Raw genomic sequence first — 20,792 nt, forward strand, 5'->3', positions numbered from 1 at the left:
TCTATCACAATATCCACCACAACGACAACCATAATCTCAATGTAGTATGTAATCAACCGCCGTGATAATGCACGTCGACAAAACCGGTCACAACGAAACGAGGACCTCAACCTCCAACAAACCAATGAATGGTGTAACAAGAAAGTGAAACAGGTCGAACCGAATAAGAAAAATGAAAAAAAGGATAAACATGCTGGATGTAGAAGAAATTTCCCTGTTGCTGGAAGCAAAAGCACCATGTCTTCTTATCTCTCCGTCAGATCAAAATTGAAAGGATCTGAGGGTTTAAATTATCTTTTCCCATGGTGCTCTCCCACCTTGGCCATACAACATACGTAACAGGGTGTATAATAAAATCCGCCTCTTCTCAAAGACCGCTTCAAATCAGCTGTGCAACGAACCTCACCCTCTTTCGCTACACTTTTAATTTAAATGCATGTTTTGGCATTCTAGAATAGTCCAATAACTATAGTTGCACTTGCTTTTGTTTTCTCACCAACTTCCCAACTAACTAAACTCTTCAGTAAATACAAAACCTTCGGAACTCTCAGCCTCACCCCAAATCAAAAATAGGGAAAAAAATAATTTTATCTATTTCATCCCATTACTGAAAAATTTTGTCTACAATTTAGCACAATTAGAGTACCCTTTTGGAAATTGGGGTTTGCCAAAGACTGAATTTTGGGCCTAATTGGTTGAGGTTTATAGTTTTATAGGTTTTGGCGGCTGAAACCCTGTTCGGGATATTCAGTTATTCGGCTTACTGTCAGTGGCTATGGCTGCAAATGAAGATGCTGCCCATGAATTTGCACCAAAGAAGAAGCCACCTTCAGAGGATGAGAAGAGGTAGATTTTTTTTTTTTATTAGTTTTCGTGCTTTGGCTCTGATGGTTTGGTTTAGGTTGTCGTGGTTGTGTTCTAAATGTTGTTTCTTTGTGAAAATGAAGGAAGAAGAAAATTGTGCCCGGGAGTTTGATGAAAGCTTTGATGAGGCCTGGTGGGGGTGATGCTGGACCTTCTGATGGTGACCAGGTTATTTATGTTTTACCTAGCTTTTGGATGTGCATTTTATGATGTATGTACTATGTAGGCAAGCTAGAAATGCTTTGGTAAGGGAACCAATAGTTCTAGTATTTTCTTTAGCGGGTTGATGTTTATAAAGGAATTTGTTATGTAATGTGTCTCAGATTATCTATCACTGCACGATTCGAACTTTGGATGGAGTACTTGTGGAGTCTACCAGATCTGATTATGGAGGTGAGGTGATTTTAGCAGCTAGGGACCTTTTTGGTTTGTTTTGATTATCAAGATGATAGTCATTTATGTTGATTTTGTGTTGCATTTTATTTTATTAATAAAAAATATGTTTTTGTCCTGGTTACTGGTTGCTCTATTTTTGTTTGAGAATTGAAACAAATGGGTGGAGCACTTGTTGTTAGCACCTGCTGTCAACTCCTAGGGATTACAAATACTTGACTTGACTTACTAATTTCATAGTTAAACACACCACTGTAGAAAATATTGGAAGTTGGAACTTCAGGTTTTGTGATTAGGCTTTAAGTAAAGATAGTATACTTAATGCCAAATTATTGTCTTCTGTAATTGACATAGTTGTGGGTTGGATAACCTTTTATGTCACTGCAACAGGCAAGGGCATCCCAATAAGACATGTTTTGGGCAAAAGCAAGATGTTATTGGGATTGCTAGAAGGAATTCCATCAATGTTGAAGGGCGAAGTGGCAATGGTAACTTACTAATCATTGAATATTATTGTCTTTCTGTTTTACCCTTTAGCTGGAGACTAAAAGCTTGAGTTATCTTTGTCTCATGCTTAATCCATAATTCCATATTATATTGGAGCTTCTCATTGGTCTTGATTTATTATGCTTTTGAACTTAAAACCTTAATTTAATGTATACTAACAATAAGTGCATGTTTGGATACTGTGAAGAATCGATTTTGGGGCTCAAAATTGTGGTGCCGCCATGAAATTTCTGAAGCTATTATGTGTTGCTGTGGCACTACTGTGGGGTGGGACACGATTATTTTTCACTTTGTTGCCACCCCAAACATGTGCTTAATCTGTTGTTATGAGCATAACCGTCATTTATGACGTCTACTATTATAGTGAATGAGGAGGAAAATTGACTGTTGTTTGATACTTTTATTTTAATGTAATACATTGTTGATTTTCTTCAGCATTAGGTTCTTGTTTCCTTGTTTTACTTTTGGCTGCTCCAATCTTTGGTTTTTCTTATGGATCTGAGGTATCATCTTTGAAATGTATTATTGTTTTCTAAAACAATTAATGGTTAGAGTAATCAACATTCCTAGGGGAATAATGAAAGTCAAATTCTAATGTATGATGGGATCTTCAAATGGTTTCTTTATGGGTATTACTTTGGTGGATCCTTAGTTGGATACAAGGACAATTCTGAGCTGGCTTCATTTTCATTTCCCCCCTCAATTCTTCTCTTTATATTCAGTGGTTTTCTTATTCTTTGTTTGTGATTTTTTCTGTAATATATTTTTATTTTGAATTGAAAAAGAATTATGTCGTTATACTGGATTTTTTTTTTTATTTACTAGATTCTTTTATTTATTGCAGTTCAAGATGAAGCCTCAGTTGCATTATGGTGAGGATGATTGCCCTGTTTCTGCTCCTGATGGTTTTCCTAAAGATGATGATCTTCATTTCGAAATTGAGCTGATAGAATTTTTCAAAGCCAAGGCAAGGATGTGAACATTAACATTTGTTTTTTTATTCTAATGTTTATGTCCTGTATCTTTTATCCTGATGATTACTTTGGTTTCTATCTACACTTCTGGATTTGTTAGCTTCCAATTATTAATTGGAAGTTTTAAATGATTAATGAGATATCGTTTTCATGTACCAAAATAAAAAAAAAATTCTTTTCATTTGTTTATCCTTTTCAACACTTAAGTTTTTTTTGTTTTACCAGTGTTTGTTCATCCTTATTTTGATATTCATGTTGTTGTGTTCCCCATTACTGCAGTACTGATTTTGTCATTTTTTTTTTCAGAATAGCTATTCCTAGTTATTGATCTCTGCTTCGTAATCCTCATTTCTTGGTTTTTTGTGTACATTTGCAGGTTGTTACTGATGACTTGGGAGTTGTAAAAAAGGTATAAATAGCTGGAATGTATTGCTTCATAGTTTTATAAATTTATTTTGCATGTTCTATCATCTTGGATGGGTAGCATGGGAAGTATGAATGTCAAACCCAAAAGGAAAAGGAGAAAGAGCTGTGTTTTGTCTGACATAATTGTTCAATACATCGCCGATATGAAAAATTGGAATTTGCTCCCTTATTTGGAAGTTTTAGACTTCATAACATGCTTTTAAATTGCAGTTGTAGTTGTGTTGTGATTACCAAAATTGTGGGTTAATGCAGCCGTTATTATGGTTGTGTTGCATCTGCAAACTATTTGCAAACCCTCAATTTAGAACATTTCTTCATGTATTAGGAGGAAGCATGAATGCATTTTCTATTAGGTTTATACATGTTTTTAGCCCTGCAAATATGCAAATTTTGTTTTAAGTTCTTCAAATATGTTTTGTTGGTTTTGCCCTCATCATAAATTTAATTTTATTTAAAAATGGTCACTGTCATCATTCAGTCATTGTTATTCAACAGCCTCTATTACATTTTGTTTCTGAAGTTAACTCTCTGAGTGTAGGTAGTACGTGAAGGGCAGGGCTGGGAATCTCCAAGAGAACCTTATGAAGTGAAGGCTTGGTAAAACAAATCTTGATTCCCTTTTTCCTATTGTTCATCTCTTCCTATGTCTGGCTGTAATCTCTATAATGGTTTGATGGGTGTTTCTGATGATAATTTGATTGGTTGTTACCAGGATTTCAGCAAAGACAGTTACTGGGAAATTGATCATGTCACATACAGAAGGAGAACCATACTTCTTTACATTTGGAAAATCAGAGGTATTAAAATCCCTACACGCCTTGTTTGTTTATTGTATTTATGATAATGATATCATGGTAACTTATACTGAGTTGGTTTCTCTTAATATGCCAAATATTTCGGCTATGATCTGATATGGATATGGCCATGTTTTTTATTTCCTGATTACCTGATTCTGGTGAGCCATGCAGCTCCCTTAAAATAAATAAAAATGACAAGAAAACAATTCATTTCTTAGGCATTGTTGTGCTGGCAATATCTTAAAGTATGCTTTAATGTTAATAAGTTAATACTGGTTTATGCTATTGGCATTGTCTTTTACCCTCCTCTTAATGCAAATCAGGTACCTAAAGGCCTTGAAATGGCGATAGGAACAATGGTTCGGGAAGAGAAGGCTGTTATATATGTCACCAGTCAGTATTTAACTGAGTCTCCTCTCATGCCTGTAATAGAAGGTTATGATGAAGTTCATTTTGAAGTGGAGCTGGTTCACTTTATTCAGGTCAGGAACACCTTCCTCACTAAAAATCATGGTTTATTATTGAACTTGTTTGTCGTGGAATGTATCATGTGTGTGTTAAGATATAATATAAATTTATATAATATGATGAAGAATAAACTTTTCTCAGCATTCTCGTTTGGTTATCTACTTTACTGAAGTTACTGAGGCATTCACCGATTTAACTTTCTTCTATCTTTAGTGCCTGTAATTGATTTTTAACCTGTATATTGCATTATGTTAGGCACTAAAAGATTTTAGTATTGGAGCTTGTAATTATGTTTTCATGTTTGGCAGTCATATAAGAGTACCTCTCATTATGTTTTTCAGTGCCTAGACGTCAAGCTTGGCTGATTAACTCTTGCAGATTTGTTTTTCTATTTTCTTTCCTTATTGTTTTTCTATTTTCTTTCCAATATTTGTTTTACTTATCCCTGAGTTAAGAAGTATTTGTCATATACTTCCCTTTTTATGAAACTTTGCTAGCATTATGAATAATCTGCTGTGTTACAATATTAATTTTGTGCCCAACATTTTGTACATGAAGATACTGTTGTGGTTCATTTATGTGCATAAATATGTTTGCATTGTAATTGCTGATCTTCATAAGTGTATTCAGAGACCTGGATTTTATCCTTTGTATTATTACTAGTGGTGTCTGAAACATATGCTTTTGTAACTTTTCTGTGACCGAGATGTTGAGTATATGAAATTTCATCTTCGTAATATATCAACAGGTGAGGGACATGCTTGGAGATGGGCGCCTAATAAAATGCCGAATTCATGATGGGAAAGGTGGGGATTGAGACACTAGAGTTATTTACTGGTACCAATTTTACGAGGAGTGCCTGGATTATACAAGGCTTCATCTTCTCTTTAGCTAAGGAAAAAATAAAATAAAAAAGAAAGATATGGAAAAGAATATTGTGGAGAATATGCTTCAGTTTATATTAAAGATGTTTAATTATACTGAGTTCAGTAGTTACCAACTTACCATATTTTGTTTTTCACAATTTTTATTGTTGCTCTTTTTTAAGGTGGTATGTTAGCAGAAGTTTTTATTTTTAAAATAATTTTACACTTGCATTCAAGTTTAAGTGCCAGTTGTTTATTTCTATTCAAAGTCCTGTTATGATATTGTATTTTTGTTTGTATCTAACAGGTGATTTTCCAATGGACTGTCCCCTTCATGACAGTCTGCTTCGTGTTCATTACAAGGGTACTGTTCTCAATGAAGAAAAGAGGGTATTCTATGATACAAGGGTAGACAATGATGGTCAGCCATTGGAGTTCTATTCTGGAGAAGGGCTTGTGAGTTTCCAGCTTTTGCCTAAATAAACTCAAGTTCAATTGTTTCTTTTTTTTTTTGTTTTTTGCTATAGATTTTGTAGTTTTGAAATTGCTGATGTGTAATTGTTTTTCTAGAATGTTTGCGCTTTGTCATCAATGCTATTAATCCAAATTCAACAACATTTGCATTGGTTATTGCTCTGAAATCTCATTTTCTTTCCGTTTTAGGTGCCAGAGGGATTTGAAATGAGTGTTCGTCTGATGCTTCCTGGAGAGATAGCTCTTGTCACATGCCCTCCTGACTATGCTTATGATAAGTTTCCAAGGTTGCTGATGAAAGTACACCTTTTACTGTGTGTTTAACCAATAATTTAGGGTTTTGAAGCATTTTAGTGCGGGCAATTGCCTATTGAATGTGATTTCTATCTTATGATCCATTGTCATTCTGTTCTATTCCTATTCTTCATTGGCATACTTCCTCCTTTTATAACTAGGCCTGTAAATGTCCCTGAGGGTGCTCATATTCAGTGGGAAATAGAGCTTCTAGGTTTTGAAACGCCAAAGGTACTTTTACGAATTGTTTTGTTAAATTCATGTTATTTTTATGGTAGTTGCAAATATGCATTTAGCAATTATAAGATCTGTGATGCTACATGGTAGTGAATTTGTATTGGGGAAGTGTTGCAACAGCAAAAATAAGTGTGTCAGAAATGACAATGCTGATGAACTTATGTTTATATTGTTCTCTAAATTGTTTTTGTTTTTGCCTTCGTTACGGTTCAGTTAGCATTCCTTAAATATTCTTGAATGAGAGATTTCAAGTCTATTGTTTTATGATTTTGGTCCCTCGCTGAACTATGATAATCATATGAAACAGCATCAGATAAACCATACATGCTGGGTTTAATACTTCAAATATATAATTAGCTTACACCATTTTGTAACCCTTATTTGCCTTTGGTTTCTATTTTACATGTATTGTACCATATCCTTATAACTATGTCTAATGCATTATGGACTTTACTCCTTATTGCAGGACTGGACTGGATTGGACTTTAAAAGTATAATGAATGAAGCTGAAAACATCAGAAACACGGTATGCAATTGAACCTGCACAATTTTCTACATCTGGTCTGCGGCTTGCTATTACTAGTGTCCTGATGGCACTTGACACAAATGCCGAACATGTTTGTGCCCATGCTTTGCGTGTGTTTTGAGCAAAGTCTGGGTCAAGGAGCCAATATGTTACCCTTGTTGAAATTAAGCTTTCAGTTGTTTTAAATGTATTTTCTGATCAAGCAATGAAGGAATTTTCTTATTTCTTAGCCCCTTTTTTTAGGTGATTATTTTTGGAGTTAAGTGGATTTTTTTTTTCAAATAGTAAATATATAAGATTTACCCAATAGTGGTTGTTGCAGTATGGGGCATGAAACCAATATCCTACTCCTGTTGAAACAGTTTCAATTGTTTGAAGCATGCATTTTCTGATTAAGCAATGAAGCGGTTATCTTAATGCTTTGCTCCTTTTTTTAGGTGATTATTTTTTAATAGTTACATGGAGGTTTTTCTTTCTTACTTTTTTTTTTTTTAAAAAAAAATAAAGATATAATATTGTTTTAATAGACAGTTAAGTTACCCAATAGTGGTTTGTCACAGTGGAAATAAACTGTGATCCCTAGCAAATGTTACCTGTATTGTCCCTGGGGAGGGTTTTACTTAACCACCACTATTGGCCCCAAGGTCTAGTCTCAGCTATGCTTGCGAGATAGGAGTTACTTAGTTAAATACCAGAAAAATAGATATAGCTAAGTCGACTACAGTTACACTGAATTCATTCAAAGCTATTTGAGAACTAGGTGATGCAATCTTTTCTTATAAGGTTTTATTGATTTATTTTATATTTTTGTTGTCAATGTCGTAATTCAGTTTGTAATTTTTTGACAATATATCATCCTACATTGGGCACTTGTGTTAAGTTTGAAACAGTGTTGAGCAGAAAAAAAAAAGAATAAGAGGGGAAACCTTTTAACCTAGGAAGGCTGTCTTTAATGGTTCTGGATCCATGATTACTACTCTCTTTGCCATGCATGCATAACTCGAAGAAATCATTTTCATTTATACTGAAATAATAAAAAAAAAAATTGAATAATAATACAAAGAAAGTTCATTGGAAGTCTCAATTTTTCTTGTTTTGTTAAGATTATTATTTCTGAAATATAGATAGTAGATGATTATTTCCTTAAAGTGTCCTCAATTTTCTTTCAAATCTTGCCCTCTTGTATAGATTTATAATTCTGGCTTCACTGTGGCTTATTTGGTTGATGCTCATTATTTGTTTGATACTTGTGCTGTAATCACTTATGAAGGTATTAAACATCATGATGGGTATACTTTTGGTTTTGAATGAAAATGAAAGGAACTTGAATGTTTCATGCTGTTATTCTCTCAGGGTAACAGGCTGTTCAAAGAAGGAAAATATGAACTTGCCAAGGCAAAGTATGAAAAGGTATTCATCTTTCTCTTTTGTGCTTAGTTGAATTTTGTGCTCTTTAATCATTTAGTTAACACTTTTCTCATAGAAAATTTACTCATGGGTCAGAAGTTTTGGATGGAGTAGGCTGTATGTGCTGTGCTATTATACATCCTGGTAGAAACTATGTATCTAAACATTATAATTAATTGGGGTTTGGGCCTAACTCAATCCTTAAAAATCGACTTGTAAGGTGACGGCTGTCCTCCAATTATATACTTTAATTGGGCCATATCACTTGTCAATGTGGGATCTCCAACAATAGTCATTGAATTGGTCTTTGTCTACATGATGGTGTAATGGCGCACTCACCTTGGTCTTGTTAGGCTGGGATAGTTGATGCCCAGAAATTGAATCCTTGCTACTCCCTTCCCAAGGTCCTCAGGTCAAGACCTATAGTTGTGATTGAGAAAAATGATATCAGCTAACAACAAAATAGTTCTCTTTTATTTTGGTGTTTTGCTTCTGCTATCTATATTCATACTTGCCAATGAATTTGCAGTCCTACGATTTGAATACTATTAAATTCTGTTTATTTTGTTTCTGTTGGAGTCTCTTTGTTAAAAGGATTGGATTTGTATCATCTATTGGATATCTATGGTATATTTCATGATAATTGGATTTTTTATTGTGGCTCTGAATGTCTAACTATTACATTGAACTTGCTAACATTATGTGGTAGTTGATAATAGGTGCTTCGAGAATTTAATCATGTTAATCCACAAGATGACGAAGAAGGAAAATTTTTTGCTGACACTCGTGTGAGTGATCTTTTGTCTCTTTCCCAGTATATTAAAGAAAGGAAGCATATTTAGCTAACTTAAGCTTGTCAGGTTGATTTAAATTTAGACTAAATCTTTCTACCTCTCTTTCACTCTCATTATTGAAGAATTTGCTACACCTGAATGTTGCTGCATGCCATCTAAAATTGGGAGAATGCAGAAAGTCCATTGAGACTTGCAATAAGGTATGCTTGATGATCTCAACTATCATGTATCTATAATTTTATTTCATTGGAATAAACAGAATAGCATGGAATTTGATTTATATCAGCTTATTACAAGAAATAAACATAATTGGAGGAGATTTTGATCCTCTAAATCAGATATGACTTGTCTATAAATAAGATATACAATAAATATAGAATATTTGAATCTGATTTTCAACCATGGGCTCTTTTCCTTTTCTTGTCATAAATATGGTTTCTGGCAATTGATTGTGTTCTATATGTTGATTTTGCCCTTTGTCGTGTTTTCTTCAACGAATCATGCAGGTTTTGGAAGCAAATCCTGCACATGTCAAGGGTCTTTATCGTCGTGGAATGGCCTACATGGCTGCTGGAGATTTTGAAGAAGCGAGGGCTGATTTCAAAATGGTAAAAATCTTCATGCATAACTTGCTTAGCATCGAAAGCTTATACATTTCTAAAATCACTTCAATGCTATCTTAGATGATGAAAGTGGACACGTCAACTGAATCAGATGCAACTGCTGCTCTTCAAAAACTGAAGCAGAAGGAGCAGGTGGGTTTGAAATCAGTTATTTGGTTATATGCTCGAGTTGAGACATCACCGAAGGAAACACTAAGACTTTATTCTTATTTATATCAATTCATTTGCAGGATGTTGAGAAGAAAGCTAGGAAACAATTTAAAGGGCTATTTGATAAGAAGCCTGGAGAGATTGCGGAAGCTAAAGCTGATGTAGATGGAGATCTGATCACAAGTGAAATCCAGAAGGACGATGAAGTACATGGGGACTCCGATGGAACAAATTCAGAGGACTCACATGAAGCTCCACCTGAGGCACAACGAACTGGTTGGTTCTCACTCTTTTGGCCTTCTGGCAGAAGACTTTTTGAATCTCTTGGAATTAATAGATGTACCATACTTTAATTTAACTTAAAAACATGTGGTTGTTGGTCATAATACAATTTCTAAAAGAAGCCATTCCAGGTCATTTAATACACTGGTATTTAAAGAATGAGTTCAGGTATTTGTAACATGTTACCGGAAAATTTTATGTCTGCTGAAAGGTTTTTGGTTTTTGGACTCTTCTACTGACCAAACAAATATATGTCCGCAAAGTTGTTTTTTTTTTTTTTCCAACTTTTACTTTGTCTTTGTCCTATGTAAAATCGTTTAATTTATTTTTATATATATTGAATAAAAGAGAGATGTAAGTGTCATAATCCCTTCATTTATATTATTCCCTTGTATAGACAGGATTCTGTATAGATTATTTCCTTTTATAGATAGGATTAAAATCCCATACTTAAGAGATTTGATTACCTGGATATTTCCTATTTATGAATAGGAATCGATGATCAATCATTACTGGAATTGATAGTGGGTAGAATGATGAGAACTAATCAGTAGTTTCCTTTTTAAGATTATCTTATATTCTATTTAAGTGCAGATGCTCTTCTATGAAATATTATCAGAAAGTTATCTTCTTACAGTTGGAAGTTATCTTTTGATAGTAAGCATAATAGTAAATAGCGAAAAGTGTAACAATTTGAAGCAATTGTTAATAGTGCTACATTTTCTTTGAAGCCTTGCTACATTTTATGATTCTTCACCACCCCATCACCAATGCTAGGGATGTTCATGGATTGGAATTTTGAAATTTAATCCATATCCAATCTAAATCCAATTAAATGAATTTAAAATCTGTATCCACTTAATTGAATAAAACTGGTTTGGATTTTTTTGAACCCGGTTTAAAATTGTTTTAAAACCGGTTTATCGTTCAAAATCATAAATCAATTTTAGACCTACTTTGGCCAGGGCTGCTTTTAGCTAACATTGATCATGATTGTTTTTGGTTGAATTTGACTAGGATTATTTTCGGTAAACATTGTCTGGGGCTATTTTTAGCCAAGCTCAAAGCTATTTTTTGGTTGAGTTCAGTTAGGGATTTAAGGTCAATGTCATTTGGTGTTATTTTTTGGTCGACATCGACTTTGGTTATTTTTGGCTGACATCAGAGCGCTATTTTTTTGTTGACATAAGTTAGGGTTTTTCGATCAACATTAGATAGGACTATTTTTTGGTTGACATTGGCTAAGGTTTTTTTGGTTGACATCGGTCAATGCTATATTTTGATCGATGTCGGATATGATTTTTTTCGACAACATTGGCCAAGACTATTTTTTTGGTCGACATCGACTAGGACATTATTGATCAACGTTGGTCAAAGCTATTAGCAAGATATGTTTCTGGCCGATGTCAGTTAGGATTATTTTTCGTTGACGTCTGGTGAAAAAAACCCTAGCCAACGTCGTTTGAAAAATAGCCTCAATCGATGTTGGCTGAGAAGCATCATTAACCAACGTTGGCCAAAAAAACTTCGACCGGAAAAAAGCTTTGGTCAATGTCGGCAAAAAATAACCTTGGCCGATGTCGGTAAAAAATTTTCTTTTGATTGACCTCGACCAAAGTTGTTTTTAGATGAATACTTTAAAATCTGAAAATCCAATAAAATCCAATGAAGTATCTAATCCATATCTAAATTATTGGATTGGATTTAAAATCCAAAAAATTGTATTTGGATATAAAACCAATTCATTAAAATGGATCAAAAGGGGTTTGGATATGGTCGATTATGAATTAATTTTAACTGAATTTTTTGAACACCTCTAGTCACCGCCACACCATTGTCACTGTTGTCATCACTGCAACCACTATGACCATCATTATACCACCACTACTGCTTCTACCACTGTTGTTAGTAGCATCATTATCTAGTCTATATCATGGTGTGTGTGCACCAGGGATTGGATAGGATTAAAGTTTATCCTTCTTTTATCCTGTCATGTTCTTGTATCTTATCATATCCTATCTTGACCACCAAATGGACCATAATACTATTTTAATAAAAATAGTTGTCCTTAAATGTTTGGTTGTTTCGCATCTCATCACTCACAAGCAAGTAATAAGTTGTACTTTGATAGTAGTAAAAGAAAGTTGTATTTTGATGAACTTAAAAATTAAAAAGATTTTACACATGACTAGAGTGCATAGAGTTCAAAAGTAATTGTTATGGAATTTGATAGCATAATTTGATAACCTCTTTTATTTGTTTTCATATATATGGTTTCAAATATACCTGTCGGGGGTACTGAGGTAATTCTCTCTTGCTATGTTGAGTCATATCTGTCTGTGTCTATCACCTTTCGTCGTGTGCCGAGGGGGATGGGTACCTGTAAAGGTGCTTCGAGGCTCAATTCAGATATCACCAATATAGTAAATGAGAGTAATCAATGAGAATGAACAATTAACTTTACCTAAAGAATCTCACCCTATAAGACGTATTCAAAGAAAAAGGTTGAGTGGTTGTCCTTGATTAGAAGTTTTAGCTTGGATTTGCTGTTGCTGTTTACTACGCCTTTTAAAAATTTTAAGACGAGGTTCTTCAGAGTGTCTACTGGCATCAATGTCAAGAAATATATCTTTGATGATGAGGGAATGCCTCGATTTCCTCTAAGTTGGACAAAGGTTCCAAGGTGGTTTAATGAGCTTCCCTATGAGTTTTTGACTGAATGAGAAAAAAGAAATTTGGCCTTTCTGAATCGGCTTGCCGGGTCCATTCTCAATAATATGATTGTTCTTTTGTATATAGCCCTTCATCCCCTTGTGTAATTGGAGGGTGAGTTCTTGTTCTTTTTAATGTAACTTTGTGTTTTCGTTTGTCTTAGTGATAATTGTTTTTTCGTTTTTGTAGGTATTTTTGTACGTATTGTGATCCCTCCATCACCTCAAAAGAAAAAAAAGAAGAAAAGTAAGTCCAGGAAGAGGGCTAATGAGATAGATGTGGTTGAGGGTGCTCCTCGTGGTCAAAGGCTTCGCCTACAAACTATTCATTTTAGCAATGTTGGTGTTGATACCGGTGACGATTTTTGTAACCTGGTGATGACAACTCATCCTCCCCATCCTCAGAGGAGCTCACCATTCCTAAGTTGTGTCTTCAATCCACTTGTTGCCATGAACTTGATGCATCGTCCTCGATCGACAAGGAGTTATTGGCCAATGTTGATCCATGGGCATGAGGTTGTGGATTTTTCAGACTTAATGGCCCGTGCCTGGTCTATTGGCTAGTTTGATTGGATTGAGAAAGAGAAATTTCTTGGAGAAGTTGAAAATTTGATGAAGGACCGTGCCTCATCAGTAAAGGTTCTTAAGGGTGCTCTTATGACCAATGAAGAGCTCAACAATAAGATTGAGACATTGCAAAGTCGGGTGAAGCTTCTTAAAGACAAGGAAATAGGTTGGGAGCGTAAGGTGAAAGAGGCTAAGGATTATGCCACGCTTGCTTGGATTGAGGTGGGGAAGCTGAAAAAGTCTTTACTTGAGAAGAACCATATTATAGATATTGAGAGGTCGGTTGAGGTGAAAGTCGAGGGATTTGCGTCCTTAGCTAAAGGCGAAGTCGTAGAGCAGCATACGAAATGGTTTGAAAAGGCTAAGAGACATGTCATCTTCCTTGGTTTTACTAATGTAGTTGATCTTGATGTCATTAAAGATGTTTATGACTGTGAAATTAGGCCCCTTGCTGAGGTATCACATGGCTTCCATGATACGCCTGCAACTCACGTTACCAATGTTGCTAAGCCAGAAGTGGAGGCTTTTGAGGTGCCATCTACCCCTACCAAGACTTGTACTACGCACTCAGAGGAGATTGGCGAAATGAGCAAGAAGAGGAACATGTCTTTGACAGTGATGAGGAGGCTTAGGATGTTTTCCTATTGCTTGGCTACTAGTGCATTTTTGCATTGTTATGTTTTATTTATTTTGAAAAGATGTTGATCCCATGTTATGGTATTTTGTAATGGATTGAATCTTTTGTTTGTAGTGAAGTATTTTCTAAGTGTTGGAAACTTTTGTAATGTCTTCGATCTTCTTTGATAATAAAATATTCGCTAAGTGTCTTTTGTTTGAATATTTTATTAAACAAATGTGTTGGTTGTGAGGTATGGTAAATTTAACTATGGTAAGGATGAGGCATATGATGGTTTTAGTTCATGAGTAGGTTGAATAATCAAATCCATGGTCATATGTAGTGTATTTGAATTCTACATGGGTGGCTAAGGGTATAGGCTTCGACTATTATCCTTGAAGGTCGAGACCTAGGTCTTAGTATTAGTTATGTTGACCAGGTAGGTGAGATCGAAATGTGAAGCTCTTATGAATCCATGATCAAGAGTCACAAGATCTGATCTGGTCTCGGCCTTTGGCTATTTTTTAATGTGTGTTGTCATAGGCCATGTCTTGGTATCTATATATAATTTCTTACTTGAAAATATTATGAGTGTGTTGTTGTATATGATATCATATCATGTCATCATAGTGTAATTACCATGTGTGCAACTTTTTAAGCTATCAAAGCTTAAGTTGTCATTTTTGTGGATATAAAACCTTTGGTAATGCATAGAGAATGGCTTTTGCACTTAAGAGTTGCTTCTAACATGGTGAGTGTTGAACATGGGTCTATGTTGTGATCAACGCGAGGCTTGATGTGTTGATCTCATGTTCATAATAATTGTTTATTGGTCGATTTCGAGACATAGGTCCCAATTTTAGGATTCTCTTGGCTATTACAATCGAAGTAATGCCTAGATAGGGGTCTTTGTTTTGGACCACATAAGGCCAATATCGAGTATATAAGCGGGTGCAACCCTAACTCTTTGAGTTATCTTTTGGGATTGAGTTAGGCCTAAACCCACATTTTAAGGATGATATCAGAGCCTATCCTAGATTCATTAAATGGGCCAATCACCATGACCACGCACCAAGCCTAAAAGTGTTGGGCATGAGAGGATATATTGAGAAATACCCAAGTCCCACATTGATTAGAGATAAGGCCCATATAAAGTAATAAGCGGGATGGAAATCCTCACTTTTGAGCTAAGTTTTGGGATTAAGCCTAAACCCACATTCTAAGAGAGGTCAAGACTTGGGTCTCAATGTATTACCATGTTAGGCTATGGCATGAGTCTCATTTTTAACCCATTGCGAGGCCAAGACATGAGTCTTGTTTTGTTGCCATTGTGAGGAGGAGACATGGGTCTCGTTTTGTTGCCATTGTGAGAACGAGACATGGGTCTCGTTTTGTTGGCATTGTGAGGTTGAGACATAGGGCTCGTTATTGATATACTATAATTAGATTGAGAGATGAGGATATTGATGGTGTTGAGACGCTGAGATAGGGATCTTGATATCAACTTATGATGTGTGAAGCCTTGATATGTTTTGCGTATTGCATCCAGGGGTAGTACCTCGATAGGGAATGTATTAGGATTTTTCACACTGCACCAAGGGATAGGACCCTAGTAGGGCCTTTAGTTCTTATGTGCACTGCACGGAGGAGCAACCTAGGTAGGACATTTATTTTAGATTTGTACATTGCACCAAGGAGTTTTTGGCAAGGCATTTGTCTTATTCATGTGATAACAAAATGCAAACATAAAGATATAGTCTAGTGAGAATAAAAATTTTCATTGATGTAGAGGTGTGCCTCATTAAAACCTCTTAAGTAAAAATTCTTTCACTTTTTTATAGGGAAAAATACCAAGGAAGGAAAAATAATACATTGTAACACCCCTATTTACTATTATAATATTTCTTAATTTATTTGCAAAATTATGAAGTAAAAGGTATTAATTTAAAACGAATAGTCCAACATCTTTTTTTTTAAATAATGAATAACTTTTTGCCATGGCTTTAAAATAATGTTACTACTAGAGATCTTTTAAAATGATAAGCCATATTAAGATAATGCACGTTATATGTAAAATACGGTGTCCATCAACATCATGTTTTTCAATAAGAAACATTTTAATTTATAAAATGCTTGATTTTCAATAAACCAATACAAAACAATAAAAGCTCATTTGTACATTCTCAATAATGAACAACTACACTATACAATTATAACACATGTTTACATTCTTGAAATTATATACTAAATACATCTGAGTCACATACGAAGAATGATAACAACATAAGATTAAAACCTAATATACCTTCCTTTGTACAAGAAAAGATTGAGACACATAACAGTGACTCAAAGAAAACCCAACCCTTATATACCCATTTCAAAACTCTCGAGTCACCATCAACATATCCTTCTTCTTTTTGAACAAGTACAACCACCTCTTTAGTGTTTGTCACAACTTTTCCATCCAATCTTTGTTGTTGGCATCGAGTCCTTCTTCTTTCTTTGAAAAACAAAGGGTGTGTGGAGTGAGTTACCCATCTCCTCTAAAACCACAAACAACTGACCTTATGGTCACAAACATACATACTAACCACCAAGATGTGGTCTTTTCACGGTTTCACTCATAATCTTATTTACTTTTCTCACATATTTTTAACTTATCACATTATGGGTCTATTGCCACAGGAACTTCCTGAACTTAGTGGTTTTACATAATTTAAGTTGGATGACGGTTAGGAGTACACCCTCACCATGGTAGAATGGTGGGCTCTCACCAATTGATTATGTATCACACTTGTCAGGATTGCCAATTTGGCACTATGGAAACGCGACCACAAACTCAATGACATACCCCTAATAGGAAACAACAAGTTAGTGATGCATCTCCAAGGTACCATTCTGTGTGGTCATCCAATCTCAAAGGATTGATTCCTCCATGAATTTCCCCACTGGGATTGTCCTTTACAAGTTTGTGTGGGCTCCTCTGTAGATGATACCAAACAACGGTCAACTAAATGATATAAGCTCATCAACACATCACATGGAGATCAAAATCTCCCCCCACAATATCAAGTGGTTAATCTATCGTTACCCCATCCTTCACAAACATAACACACACCATAGATGGGGCTCCCCACACAACCTCTCCAAAGCTTGCCTTCACATCTAGCGATCACAAAGAGATCATATTTCTCGAATGTTGTGTTATCCTCATCACGATCTCATCATGTTCCACATGATCTCACCATTACCAAAACGGGAAAGGGCTCTCCCCTCTCCCTCCGTACTCACAAACAAACGTGATCTTACAAACATCAAACTCAATTCATGAAAACATGTGCATCATGCATCACAACAACACATTACAATCCAAACAATGCCTTAAATAATTCTCATCCATTCCATGAATTGGATTCATGCCCTACCCATGTTTTATCTTATTTTTTTATCTTTCCTTCTCTCAATATTATGCGGGGTTTATCATGACTCGTGTTCTCCAAGCAAGGGACTTAAGGCTCATTCTAAGTCCAATTCATAATAATGTACTCCAATGTGCAAAGGTATTTAATGTTTACTAAGTCCAAATGAGTCATTAAATTCACACTCTTGTTAAATCGTTATTCACTGTTCATCACAATGAACCTTTATTAATACTAGGGTTGAATCCTAGTCTCTACAAATGTACTAATGCATCGAGTCCATTTGCTCCCCCCCTTAAGGATTTCATAATCCTTAGTCACACAAATAATTTTCAAAGTCATCATACAAGTACATGCCAATCAAGATTTCTAGCACACAATTTACCAGAGGATCACAAGTCCTAGTTTCAAATTCAGTCATTAACAAATTCAATAATATCAATTAAAGTGACAGGAAATCATACTTAAATTCATTCAACTCTCAACTCATAGACACTTATTAAGAGTATATTATCCTAACATAACCTTAAAAACCTATTTATGCATCTCATAATTCTCATACACTAAGGAAATTCCAATTAAAATTCATTTGAAAGTCCTTCATACACATTCTATAGGGTTCCACACTTAAGCTTGACTCAACCTACACTTAAGCATAAAATCCAGTAACTCAACTTCCTTTGCAAGCCATCTCGCTTAAGCTTGGTTCAACCAATGCTTAAACTTGGTTCCAGCCACACTTAAGCTTGAAAACCAACATCCCATTTTTCCTTGCAGGTCATTTCACTTAAGCGCAAGTAACTCTTCACTAAGTGCCATGACTTCCCAGAATTTCGAAAAAGGAGTTTTTCACTTTTGATGGCTTCCAAATCAACCCAAATGGAAACCCAATCATACCAAACACATTCCCAAAACATTAAACACCCAAAATGAGAATTTTTTTTTGAATTAAAACAAGTTTGTATGAATCAAAGATAGAATAGATCTAAAGTGTTGATTTATGGAGAACTAACTTCCTATGCTCCTACAACACATCTAAATGAAGGATACTCCTTAAACAAGCAAGAAGAAGAATGAATAACTTCTCCACACCTAAGATCCACACAAGATGAAGGAAAACGGATGCTCTAAGCACTTAGAACCTAAGGCACTACCCTTTCAGCAAGCCCAAGCCAACATCAAGAGAACCTTTTCCTTCTTCCTTCTCAAACCTCACGACCAAAGTAGAGAAAATGGCCTTCTTTCCCTCTCAGCCCATGACATACACCCACACAAATGAGTTCTCCTCTTAAGTTTTCCCACATGCTAGATATTTAGGAACTTTGCATCAAGCTACAGACCATTAGGCTTTAAGGAGTTTAAAAATGAGATGATGCAATTTGATGTGGTGATTTGAGGGTGAGTTAGCTGTGCAAGAAAACCATTTGCAGCTAAATTGATTTTTGAATCTCTTGCCTAAAAAGGTTGAAGTGGAAATAAGACAAAAATTGAAATTTTACTTTAACCAAAAATTGTAAATCTCTAGTCAATTAATCTTGATCCTCGTGCTAATTATCTAGGGAAGAATGATTAAATCTAATCTCACACTGTTAATCTTACACAAAGTAACTTTATATAACACAAATTTACATAGTGCAAGTTCACATTATATAAATTCTACACAGTCCAAGTTATTCTCAATTAAGTCAACTTTTAATAGATGTTGGTTACACTAAATTAGTCACACGATTAATTAAATGAGATTTCACTCGAGACTAATTATCTCAGGAAAACCATAATTAATTATCTACACATTATAAATTTACACAGTAAAAAACTTTGATTTTAATTAAAGCCAAATTTCATTAAAACTTGTCACATGAAAAATAATATACATATTTTTTTTTCTAAATCACTTAACCTAAATCATTATAGTAATTAATTTCAATATCAATTAAGCTTTGACAAAGCACACAAACACAATTTTTAATATAGTCCAAGTTATAAATTTTTAAGGTGTTACATACATCACCCTTAACACTACACTCTAACTATAATAAAACTTGAGATGAGTGTTTTTTCTAAGTCCTAGGAATTGCCTCCCCTGACAAGTGTTCCTGCTTATATGCCCCATTGTTCAAACTTTTCATGATGTGGAATGGTCCTGCCCAATTAGCTTACAACTTTCCTTCCTTAGAGTCCTTCTTTACTTCACTTTGAACTCTCCATGCTAGGTTCCCGACTCTAAAGTCCATTAGTTTTAGCCTTGAGATATATCTCCTTGAGGCTCTTTGCTTTTTAGCCTCAATTCTTACTCTTGCCATGACCTTAGTTTCTTCAACAAGATCTAGTTCTCTTTTAATGGAGTTCTCAATCTCTTGGTCGTTGTAAAGTGTACGATGCAATGAAGGCTCTCCAAGTTCAACCGGGAGCATGACATCAACCCCATATGTTAATCGAAAAGGTGTTTCATTTGTTGCTAATTAGGAGTACAATGATATCCCCACAATACCTTTATCAACTTTTTGATCCATCTGCCTTTGTCAACCCCCAACCTGTTCATAAGTTCTCCTAAAATGACCTTGTTACCAGCTTCTGCCTACCCATTGGATTGGTGGTGTTCTTCCGATGTCACTCTATGCCGAATACCCTGCTGATGTGTCATTATTTTCTCCTATTTCTTAACCCTTTTTGTCACCAATTTAATTACTGATTAACTCTAATTGTCAAATTTATTATTCAGTTTTATCAATTGGGCCCACTTGACTAATTTGGTGTGTTTATTTCAATTTCAGGATAATTATAAGCAATTGGGCTGAGCCAGATTGGACTTGAAGAGAGAAGACAATTTTATTAGATTTTGTCTAATTTCATTTTATTGTGTTCAGTTTTTATTTAGTATTTTTATTTCGTTTTAGGCCAAAATAATGTAATCAGGCCTAGTGACTTTGAGTGACCCTTATAAATAGCATAACCTTGGGATTCGTGCAGGCTATTCTATTATTCAGAAGAGAATACCTAAGCTGAGTGCATGGAGTTTTAGGGTTTTACGTTTTCTAGCTTTGTATTACTGTTCACATGAATGCATTTTCCATTTTCTGCTTTCAATTCCAATTTCGTTTCTGTTCCTTCTTTTGCCTTTAACTTCATTTACGTTTTTTGCCTTTAGCTTCATTTATGTTTTCTGCCTTTAGCTTCATTTACGTTTCTGCTTCTAGTTTCATTTATGTTTTCTGCTTTTGTTGAACTTTTGGAAGGCTAAATTTCTAGTGTTGTTTCCCTTTGAGGATGAAGCATAACTCTCTTTGAGGTTCTGTTTTTAATGTTGCTCTCTTATTGGTTTTCCCTTCACCAATTAACCCACATGCGTTCTGTTAATCTGTGCATGCTTCGTGTTCGATTAATTGCCACTGTGCTT

General features: G+C 35.0%; 1 protein-coding gene across 2 annotated transcripts; it reads left to right on the top strand.

The window, feature by feature from the left end:
• Positions 1-215: 215 nt before the first annotated feature.
• Positions 216-20,213, top strand: LOC114415215 (peptidyl-prolyl cis-trans isomerase PASTICCINO1-like). Of its 2 annotated transcripts, none has more exons than XM_028379809.1 (21): positions 216-846; positions 948-1,032; positions 1,188-1,257; positions 1,648-1,745; positions 2,609-2,731; positions 3,115-3,147; positions 3,703-3,761; positions 3,877-3,961; positions 4,285-4,443; positions 5,178-5,235; positions 5,603-5,751; positions 5,959-6,056; positions 6,225-6,294; positions 6,767-6,826; positions 8,180-8,236; positions 8,953-9,021; positions 9,150-9,227; positions 9,534-9,635; positions 9,711-9,782; positions 9,881-10,076; positions 12,984-14,136. In XM_028379809.1, the coding sequence occupies exons 1-21, from the start codon at positions 776-778 to the stop codon at positions 13,355-13,357; spliced, it is 2,166 nt and encodes a 721-aa protein (XP_028235610.1). In that variant the 5' UTR covers positions 216-775; the 3' UTR covers positions 13,358-14,136. The 2 variants fall into 2 exon arrangements, with proteins under 2 accessions (XP_028235610.1, XP_028235616.1); XM_028379815.1 differs by lacking the exon at positions 12,984-14,136 and adding an exon at positions 20,170-20,213 and having other exon boundaries at positions 660-846.
• Positions 20,214-20,792: the final 579 nt, after the last annotated feature.

Source organism: Glycine soja, chromosome 1 (assembly GCF_004193775.1).
Source record: "Glycine soja cultivar W05 chromosome 1, ASM419377v2, whole genome shotgun sequence".
Lineage (NCBI taxonomy): Eukaryota > Viridiplantae > Streptophyta > Magnoliopsida > Fabales > Fabaceae > Glycine > Glycine soja.